Raw genomic sequence first — 10,934 nt, 5'->3', positions numbered from 1 at the left:
AAAGAAATAAAAAATTTGTTTCTATACCATAAAAATATATAAAGAATTGTACAAATATTATTTTTTAACCCAAATTAAAAAATCATTATTTTAAAAAATAAAAATCACTAAATACTGAATTTTTATTTAATATTACTTTTTATTTAATTATAGTTTGACTCCTATAGTTATTATACTTATAAGCCCCAAATTTTACGTAATATTAATAAGATAAAAGTAAAAAAAGAAAAAAAAAATAAAGAAAGAAGAGAATTGAACCCTGCTCATTATAGAATAAATGAATATAAAATAGGTATGCCAATTATTGCTTTACTTATAAAAGAATTTAAAATAAAATGTTCTTTATTTAGTAAATTAAAAAGTTAGAGAGACACTCAGGAATTCTCTAATCATGCATATATCCTTCAATCATAAGATAAGAGGATATCAACTGTAGCAACGAAATACATCAAGAGGAAGCAGCTCCTCTTAAAACCTCCCCATACTTGGTGCAAACAATAATAGCAAACAGAGTAAGGAGATTTAGACTTCAGTATCAAGCTAAAACCCTTCCTAATTTTCCCACAACACCCTTCAATGGAAATTGTTTAATTTTCTTTTTCCCTCTCTGTTGATCTCCCAAATCTGAACAAACATAGCAAAGAACAATTAGCCAACTCAGGATTCAGGAGAATGGTTATCTTCGTTTCAAATCCTTCAAACATGTAATGGCATACCTAAGGAAGGGACTGAGAATTATGTCCTACATTTTAGATGGCCATCTTCATCTCAATCTTCTGGTGAGGATTATAGTCACTGAGCTCGAAATCAGAAGCCACAAAAGAATCTATATCTTTTTTCTCTGGGTTTATCTTCAAAGTCTGCATTGAATCAACAAAGCAAAACACAATTTGAAGAGTACTAAATGGTCAAATTTTGCATCCAATTACATTGTGGCAAGGATTTTCTTCAAAATTACATACTGGAAAAGGCGTTGGTAAGTTCTGGAGCTGCTCCTGCAAAGGCTTCACATGATTTTGGTAAACATGTGCATCTCCAATGACATGGATAAAATCACCTGGAACTAATTCTGACAAGAGGAGTGAAAATAAAACATTACATAGTTTTACAACAAAATAAAATCAGGTTTTCAAAGTTCAGCACATTAACAAGCGTGAATAATTCAGAGAACTAGGGAAAAATAATTATTCATAGAGGATCACCACATATTAGCTTAAGCCATTCACAACTAAATATATTGGCAAATAGGATTAGGACCCAACAACGACGAGACTTTGAGATTTACAAGGATATGTAGATCTGAATATATAAAGTCCACAAGAGATGCTTCAAAAATTTACATACCACAAACATGAGCAATTATGCAGGTCAGGAGGGCATAAGATGCAATATTAAATGGCACGCCTAGGCCCATGTCAGCAGATCGCTGATACATTTGACATGATAACTCCCCATTTGCTACATAGAACTGGAGGGGGAAAAAAGAATAAGCAGCAGCAGAAAGAAAAGAGAGATTTGTTTAAAGAAAAACTAAAAAAGAGCAGACCTGTGCAAACATGTGGCATGGTGGAAGCGCCTCCAATTTAAGATCAGCTGGATTCCATGCAGAGAGAATGATCCGCCGATCATTAGGATTGTGCCTTATCTTGGTAATAACATCTAACAGCTGATCAAATCCTTGGCCAGAGTAGTCAGCATGCATATTAGTATACCTAAAGAGTGTAAGATGAGGGATAGAGAGCTAAGCAATCCAAAACACAATAGTCTATAGACCTGCTCAGGAAAAGGTATGATCAACCTACCTGGCACCAAAGTGCCTCCACTGAAACCCATAAACAGGTCCCAAGTCACCCTCCTCCCTGTCTGTCAAGCCAAGTCTATAATTTAAAATAGAAGCCACTTAGTAACTGCAAGAAGAAAAATGTACAATTGTAGTTAAGACAACTGTCATGCTTGCCTATCTAGGTATTCTCTCAATGCATTGCCATCCCATATATGGATCCCTTTTTCCTGCAGCAACTGCCAATGTAACATAACTTTCAGAATATAAGTTAATAATGATCATATCTACTATAGTAACAGAAGAATCTTGGAGAGTAACAACCAAAAAGATGAATATCTCATGAAAATGAAGTGCTATGGTTGAAAGTTAAGTTGAGAACCATTTTTTTAATAATGTTGAGCATCATTCAAGATACATTTATTCACTTCTGAGTTCTGAGTAAGGCTGCCCCCATTAAAACCCAAGCTCAGATAGTGTTGATTGGAATATTTGGTTAATATCAACTTGTTTGTTACATAACTAGGAAAGGATATGATTCATTTGTGTGAAGAAAACGATTGGATGAATATATCATTACCTTGGCATTTGTAGACCCACTAATAAACCAAAGAAGCTCTTCAACAACCCCTCGCCAAAATACTTTCTAGGAATCAATGAAGAAGTTGTGTCAACTTATCTATCTAAACAAAATGAACAAATAAATACTCCTCTTCCCCAATAAATCCTACCTAATAAGAACATAAAATAAATAAAAAAGAACAATACGAAAAGGAAAATAACCACAAGAATGGCAAGTTATTTTGTGCAGTACATTAAGTACATGTTTTAAACTATAATAATAAGTATAATGTCTATGTACCTTTGTAGTAAGAAGAGGGAAGTTTCTGCGCAAATTGAACCTCATCTGTAAAAATATGGATATAGATGTCAGAGTACAAATTACAGCAACCCCTCAAATATAGCCATCAACATGTTACCTGGCAACCAAATTTTGACAAGGTACCAGTCCTTGTTCTATCATCTTTGGCTGTACCCTCAGAGATGATTTCTTCAACCAGCCTAAGATACTTGTATTCTTCATGTCTTTCAAGAATCATTTTAGGAAGAAAAGAAAAATCCTTGAACTCAAACTTTACAGTATCTGAATTGTTATCAAGAACTGGATCAGTATTCTGAGTTGCACGCTCCACCAAATGCCTTACACGCACATAAGTTGTGAAAGAATAGCGGATGTTGTTTTCCACCTTAGGAAAAGATGCGTACCACAACTGAAATACAGAGGAATCAACTGGAGGCATAAATGTGTCACACTTGATCCTTGTCTGAATTTCAGTGATGTGGATAGCTTCACATCCAGGTGCATTTAAAGTCTCCCTGTAAATGAAAATTATCATCAGTAATTGAGAAAGAGCCTAATACAAACAGGAAGAATAACGCACAGAGAAAGAAAAGGATATACCTAAATATTTGTCCACCTCCTATAACAAATATTTTCTCAATTGACAAACTATAAGGAGGTTCAGCTAACAATTCCAAAGCATAAGCCATACTTCTACATATAACAACATTCTCTGCTATTGCAATATCAAAGCTATCTGAGCGAGTAAGAACAACATTAAGACGGCCGGGAAGAGGCCTGTATTTATGAGGGATACTATCCCATGTTTTTCTACCCATTACAACAGCATTCTTCTTCCCTGGATCAGATGTTGTTACAGTAACCTCCTTAAAAAATTTGAGATCAGTAGGTAACTTCCAGGGTAATTTCCCATCTTTACCTATCCCCATATCTGGTGTAGCAGCCACTACCACTTGGTAATTCCTCTGCAGATTTGGCGGTGGGTTGAGTTTTCCATTGCCATTGCCACTGCCGGTTCCATTGGGGATTACAAAAGAATTACTGGCCATAATGGAACTCAAGAGCCGATAGAAACTTAAAGATGGTGTATCAAAACAAGGACTGCACAACCAATTCTTTTGGAAGTGCAGTTGAATCTGAAACCAACAAAGCATTACATTAAAACTTATATAATTAATGTCATTGCTCATACATATCACATTTTAGTTGGAACACTTCAAAAAGAATAACCATAGAGAGGGCAAAGCTTATTATTAACTATCACTATAGTTGTACAAGATTTTTTCAACTCCATGAACAGCAGATACAACAGGTCGTATTTACACTGAAATGCAAGAATTCAAGACAAAATTTGAAGAAGTAACTGACCAGTTTCAGACTGAAGCGCAGAATTTTGGAATTTTATGACCTTAATAGCTTGCGAGAAATTTCATGAACTGCTTTCCAACCTTCCACAGTATTGAAATCCAAAAAGAGTATTATTGTTATTTTATATGATAATTTTAACGAAGTAAAGACACAATGAAATATATCTGGGTGCAAGGAAGAATGTTTGAATATCCCAGTAAGTGAGAATGCAAGAACAATTTCCCAATTGTTTCAGAAGTAGAAATAACAAAAGGATCAATCTTGCAGATAGGACACACTACCCACTCATATTTCTAAGAAGGAAACCTGTTAAAAAAAGAACTATGGAATCAATATAACTCTGGCCTTTTTCTGACCCTTATTTTCCTACTCAACTTCTTTATACCTGACCCTTCCATGTTTTTTTTTGTTGCACAATGCATATTCCTGAGAAGCACATATATACAACATCATCATTTGGTTCAAGTTCAAATTTGCCTTCTTTTCTACTATTAGAATTGCACTGAAGTTTTCATGAACTGAGCGAGCATTCAGTAATGACCACCGATTCATATAGCAGTAGTAGCAAGATTTTCCCTAATGCTTCTTCAAAGTAATATAATATTGAATGCTTCGTCAATTCATCACATAAAATTAATGAATAAGAGTTATTAATAAATTCAATCAGTAAGGAACCTTTTGATTTTTGAAAACATTGAAGACTCACCAGAGAATTTGGTACTGGCGGCTCAACGGAGGTTTGCGGAATTCACGACCATCACCCACTCTCCTCGTTCTACGCTTCGATCACCACCATCGAGGAGTCAGAGCCCCCACGTCTGGACAGCGCCGCCACCAGGGACCTTCAAAAACATTTCACTGCTCCTTCTTCCCCTCTCCCCTTCATAGCATCGTCCCCTCCATTCCTTGTTCGGCGGCGGCGGCGGCGGCGACGGTTCCTCTATCTGCCACTGCTGTCTCCTCCTCCATCCTTTCCTTCTTCTCTTCTCTTTTCCCTCTATTTCGCCTAAGTTCTTCTCTTTTCTTTTGTTCTGATGAGAGAGAAGGAAAGGAGGGACAAGTTGAGGATGATTATGGCAGTGATGGTAGAGCCGTAGAGGTGTGATGGTGGGGGTGAGACTTGAGAGGTAGGGTGGACTGGTGGAGTTGGGGATGAGAGGTGGACGCCGTGAATGAGGGATAAGGTTGGAATATGAGGTTTGGAAGGAGGGTATTTTAGAAAAAAAATATTAATAAACTTTTAGTATCCGGTCCCTACTTTTTAGAGGTAACCAAGGATTAAAATTTTGTATTTTATAACTGAAATTTTAGTTTCAGTTTTTAATTATTAAATATGATATTCAATTTCTAATTTCAGGTCTAATATTTTAAAACAAACGGAAGTTTATAGTTGTTATATAAATTACGATTTACACAATTTTATCACATTTTATGGGAGTAAATATCCATAGTAGTCAATGAGATTCACGCAAATACTCAATGTAATTCTCAAGATCCTGATTTTTCTATTGTAGTCCTCCAAATAGAACTCCGAGCACTCAAAGTGATCCCTATGCATATTTCTGGTGATGAGTCATCCCGGAACGCTGATGTGGCGACGTTTTGCCAGGCTGGAGCTGAGCTGGCTCATTTTCAATTTATACCCACCTTGGTCCCTCGCAGTTGGTGTTATTGTACAAAGTCCCACTCATGCACGCTTTGCTCTTCCTCTTCATCGCATTCTTCAGGCTCCCAATTCTCTTCTTCTGCGCTCTTCAAACCTACATCGACCTCAGAAAGCACCCGAAGAATAAGGACAAGCTCAATTTCGACGAGAAAAATGCCTAGATCTTCACTCAAGCTCGACCATGCTCACCTGTGCATAATCACTACTTGTGCCTTGTGGTTTTGCAGTTCCTTGACCCACCTATGCTGATACTTCTCAAATGGGTACCTTCCAGAGACCTTCTTGGTCAACACACTACTCAATATGTACGTCAAATTCCACCTCTTGGAAGAGGCACACAAGCTGTTCGATGAAATGTCCGAACAAAATGTTGTTTTATGGACAACTTTGATATCTGCTTATTCTCAAGCTAAGTTAGGGATGCAGGCCCATGTCCATGTGCTGAAGTATGATCAAGATCTTATCCTTAACAATGCATTGTTAGATATGTATTGCAAGTGTGGTAGTGTGAAAGATGCAAAGCTCATTTTCAATAGGATGGCTGAGAAGGATGTTATTTCTTCATGTATGTTCTTTCTGCTTTTGTAGATATCTGGACAATGTGTGAGGGAAGATTTCACTTTGGCAGCTTAAGATATAAAGGGAATAATACAAGTAAGGTGGCTTATTGTAGTAACACAAATTCTGTTTTGGAACTTGAGTCAGAGTGGATAAAGCACAGAAAATTATCTTCTTATACCGCTCATGTTGTTCGTTCTTCCACATCTTGTATGCCTTGGTCTTGTAGAATCCCATGGGTGAAGAGTATTTTGAGTTCCTATAGTTTGGTGCTCTACTCAATTATACATTTTTTACACTATTTGGTTGATTAGTCACAGTTGCAAACAAAATTTCTATTCATGGTAATATTATATCTGAATGTGTTAATGATCATTTCAAAAATGCCTGGATGCATTGCTGGTAAGAAGTAGTTCACAGAACCGAATATGTGTTTTTCTAATTTACCCAATAAGAAAAATCAAACACTTTCTAAGAGCAAGCATTATGTGCGCTCTTGAGTTATCGGATGAGGATGATGATAGCTCGATTCTACCTCGGCTGCCTGATGATGTTTCCAAGTATTGCTTAGCACTTGTGCCTCATTCGGACCTCCCGGCTATGGCCAGTGTTTGTAAGAGATGGAGGTGTTTCATTCAGGCAGATAAAGAAAATTGGCTTGTTTTATAATGGTAAGAAAATTGGCTGGCTTGGTTGAGGAATGGCTTTTCCTGTTAACTGCAGATAAAGAAGGGAAAGGAAGCCATTGGGAGGTAATGGATTGTCAGGGTCAGAATCGTCGATCTCTTCCACCAATGCCTGGTCCAACATTTTAGGTTGGGTGCCAATATGCCTGCAAGAGCAGAGAATGAGCCATTTGACCACTTATCACCATGGAGAGACTAGCGATGTTGTTCTATATTTTGGGATTATTAACATCTTGCAAGACTATGATATCAGCAAGAAGCTGGAGCATGCGATGAAGAGAGCGATGAACAAGAAGAAGAGATAAATTTTATGAAAATTTGGGGATTTAGGGTTAAATATAATGGGAGGGACTAACGTGGGTACAAATTAGAAATTAGCCAGCTCAGCTAGCTGTTGGAGCCCTCCAGCGTGGCAAAACGTCGCCACATCAGCGCTCCGGTGATGACTCATCACCAGAAATATGCATAGGGACCACTTTGAGTGCTCAGAGCTCTATCTGGAGGGCTACAATAGGGAAATCGGGATCTTGAGGATTACATTGAGTATTTGCGCGAATCTCAGGGACGACTATGGGTATTTACTCCATTTTATGGAGATAAATCTCAGAGTAATTCCTGAAGTTACATTCGTACTTTATAATAGTCCTTGAATTTAATAGTTACCTATATTAGTCCTTGAAATTGTATCTCGTCCTTCCGGCACATTTCCTCAAATTGGTGTTATCAGAAAGCTGATCTGGATAATAGGGTGACACGTTGGCGAGCTAAAACGACGTAGTATTGCTGGTGGCGCGTAAATGCCCTAAAACGCCGTCGTTTCACTCCAAAATTGCTTTTGAAGAATCCTCCCTCAAACGTTAATATAACATATTGTCTCCCCCGTCTCAAAATACAATACAAACAGAGTCTTTCCTTCTCCTCTATACTCGTCAATGGCGGTGGTGTGATTGCTGTAACTGCAGAGATTTCGTTGGAACATGACTACTCTGAAGGATCGGTTTTGTTATCTACATCAGACAAAGACTATACTAAAGGCTGGTCTCTCTAAAAGATGTAAGGAAAAAAATTATGTGATAATAGGTGTGCTCTGTTTTTTGTTATTGTTGTTAGTTTAATATCTTCAGTAGTTAGAAATAAGTTTTTGGAGTGTAATGTGTGGGTATGCATGTTTGTGTTTCACAATGTTTGCTAGGGTTTGATCGCAACTAGCTTTCTGAGTGGTTACGCTAATAAAATTGTTGATTGGATAAGGGATGTTTATCATGGTGGAAATCTGTTTCTTATCTGTTAAGGTTTACTGCATTTACAGGAGTAAACATGATTTTATGTTTTAGTTATGAAGTTTTCAATTTGTTAATGTGGTTGAAGATGATGAGTTTGATCATGAAATTTTGTTTTTAAATTACAGATGCATGATCCTTTGATTACCATCATATTTCACCATGGAGGGTCATTTATCACAGAGCGTGATGAAAGTGTGAATTACAATAGTGGACAGATTTCTGAGTTGCCGAGAATTGACATAGACACACTAGATGTATTTTTTGTCCGAGACTACTACAAGAATATTGGGTATGACAATGTGACTCACTGTTGGTGGTTGGTGTCTAATAGGCCGTTGCAAACTGGTCTTAGAGCTGTGACACATGACAAAAAGTTCATGGAGATGTGTTACCTAGCTCAGAAGAACAATGAAATTATTCATGTGTACTATAAACATGGAGTCTCTAAACCTGTGTTTAATGAGAAAGCAGAACCAGCATCATCCAAAGGCAAGGAGTTAATAGTGCTACAAGACCTTATTCCACATCCATACCCCACCATCAATGTCACAACCAATACAATTTTCACCACATCACCATCAACTCCAATATCAGAGCCAACTCACACCACTAGCTCCAAAACAATTCCCACCACATTACCACCAATTCCAAGTTCAGAATCAATACACACCACTGCTGCTCCTACTACTAACCTCACCCCACCACCAAAAATAATGGCACAACCCATAGCTGCTCCTAGTACTAAGCCCAACCCACCACCAAAATTAATGGTAGTAATAGAAGATTATGAAATATAACTGCTGAGTAGTAAATCCCTTTATTGTTGTTTATTATTAGATATCTTAATTATTGTTGTTTATTGTTATATATGTGTACTGAGTAGTAAATCTGTTTACTGCTATTTAGAACAGTTGAGTAGTTATTGTATAAATTAGATGCTGCATAGTTGATGGTTGCTATATATGGATAGTGTCTGTTTACTCTGTTGAGGGACCAATGTGATGTCACTTACACAACTTTAGGGACCATTCTGAGTTTATTAATACAACATGAGGGACCTTTTTGAGGCTCGATTATAAACTTTTTGTACTGGCATTTTTGGTTATGCAGGGACTTATCCATGCAGTTTAGGATGTGTTCCCAAATATCCATCACAGATTCTGTGTTTGGCATTTATGGAGGAACTTCAACAAACAGTGGAAGAATAATCAGTTTAGAGGTTTAATTTGGGAGTGTGCAAGGTCTACAACTCAAACACACCAGCTACTACCACCCAACCAACCAGCACCCCACCTGCAAGTACTCTATCTACAAGCACTCCATCTGCAAGCACTCAACCAGCAAGCATAATGAGATTTGTGCCTAATCCTGGATTCAAGCCATCCAGAACCAAGAATGAATGACTTAAATTATTATCTTTAGGGACAGATGGTGTCTTTGTTTGTCTGTTTTAGTGAAGGAATTTACTTTGTATGCTTTCTTAATTAGGATTCCAGTGTTAGAGATTTTAGTATTGGAAACTTATCAGACTTATATTTTGACAACTCTGGTATACATGGTGACTATTGTTCTGGCTTTATAATGCCTTATTTTGAATGTATTTTTTACATTATGAAACATGAATTATAACTTTCTTGAATTGATCTGTGTCAAATTTTTAATTTTATTTTGTCCTCTTATATGCTATTAAGATGCATTCCAAACACTGTTCATTTCTATTTTATTTACAAGAATTATATTTTGGATGAATATATTAGTAGTCCATATTGTTTCTCCAATTTTCAAAATATGTAAGCACAACAGTGTTAAACACTTTAATTTGCATTTCTTTCAAACAAACTGATAGGTACAACTATAGGAATAACATATGTATGTCATTTGTTTTTTGTTAGATATAATTAGCTAAATTGCCTATCTAACTTTAAGAGAAGAACAGCTACTGTAATCAGCAGCATAAATACAAGCACCAAAACTCCACCCACTTTTAGAACCCTAACTTCAAACTCTAATCTTCCAAATTTTCAAGCAATCTTCATCTTCCATTCTTCATTGTCAATTGAAGGGCTTGTTCTACCATCACATGTTATCACATCTTCTTCAAAAATTTTATCTAGCCACAGAAACAACCCACACCACCTCTTACCAACAGTCTGCACCTAAGAAAGTGAATCAACCAAGTTTATATCCAGAATTACAACAAACAACAACAACCACTTACATTGTAGTTTGGGCAACCCACAAATGGTCTTCCTGGATTAGAATCCGTTGCTGACCATCGCAGCACTAGTCTCGACCTACACCCACACCATTATGGCAAACACAAATTCCTGTTTTTGTTCATTCTCCTCATAATGCTTCCAAACGATCGTGGGTTGTTCGAGCTCCCAACTGCGTTGCTCGCGCTAGCCATTGCCATCTGGCTATGAAGATGCTGAAGAGAATCTAAGGGAAGAGAAGAGAAGGGGCACTGGAGATTGATCTTCAAATTTGGGAATTAGGGTTTTTAACTTCAAAATAGGGACCAAATTGACTCAACAAAGTTTACTCATCCACATCAGCTAGCCGTTAGCCTCGCCAGCGTGTCACCCTATAGTCCAAATCAGCTTTTCGATAATGCCAGCTGGAGGAAATGTGTCGGCAGGACGAGACTGAATCTCGGAGTACAATTTCAGAGACAAATATAGGTAACTATTAAATTCAAGGACTACTATAAAGTACAAGTGTAACTTTT

At 37.1% G+C, this 10,934-nt stretch overlaps 1 protein-coding gene across 1 annotated transcript; it reads right to left on the bottom strand.

Annotated features, from left to right (window-relative positions):
* Nucleotides 1-324: 324 nt before the first annotated feature.
* On the bottom strand, nucleotides 325-5,247 carry LOC107610060 (bifunctional dihydrofolate reductase-thymidylate synthase). Its single transcript, XM_016312126.3, has 13 exons — nucleotides 4,717-5,247; nucleotides 4,011-4,090; nucleotides 3,243-3,778; nucleotides 2,761-3,157; nucleotides 2,643-2,687; nucleotides 2,361-2,426; nucleotides 1,958-2,019; nucleotides 1,803-1,877; nucleotides 1,547-1,712; nucleotides 1,345-1,468; nucleotides 963-1,069; nucleotides 717-860; nucleotides 325-624 (listed from the first exon to the last, which is right to left on the bottom strand). The coding sequence occupies exons 3-12, from the start codon at nucleotides 3,689-3,691 to the stop codon at nucleotides 750-752; spliced, it is 1,602 nt and encodes a 533-aa protein (XP_016167612.1). The 5' UTR covers nucleotides 3,692-3,778; nucleotides 4,011-4,090; nucleotides 4,717-5,247; the 3' UTR covers nucleotides 325-624; nucleotides 717-749.
* Between the last annotated feature and the right edge of the window lie 5,687 nt (nucleotides 5,248-10,934).

The sequence above is a fragment of the Arachis ipaensis genome, chromosome B7, assembly GCF_059453495.1.
Source record: "Arachis ipaensis isolate K30076 ecotype BB chromosome B7, ASM5945349v1, whole genome shotgun sequence".
NCBI lineage: Eukaryota > Viridiplantae > Streptophyta > Magnoliopsida > Fabales > Fabaceae > Arachis > Arachis ipaensis.
The sequence above is the reverse complement of the archived record's forward strand: the minus strand, read 5'-3'. Positions and strand labels throughout refer to the sequence as shown.

Bases quoted from the DNA above. Each gene is read 5' to 3' on its own strand.
- LOC107610060 (XM_016312126.3), bottom strand. From the start codon at position 3,691: ATGGCCAGTAATTCTTTTGTAATCCCCAATGGAACCGGCAGTGGCAAT. The intron at 2,688-2,760 runs GTAACATGTTGA...ATATTTTTACAG, and splicing joins TGTCAAAATTTGGTTGCCAG to ATGAGGTTCAATTTGCGCAG. The intron at 2,427-2,642 runs GTACATAGACAT...ATTGATTCCTAG, and splicing joins TCCCTCTTCTTACTACAAAG to AAAGTATTTTGGCGAGGGGT.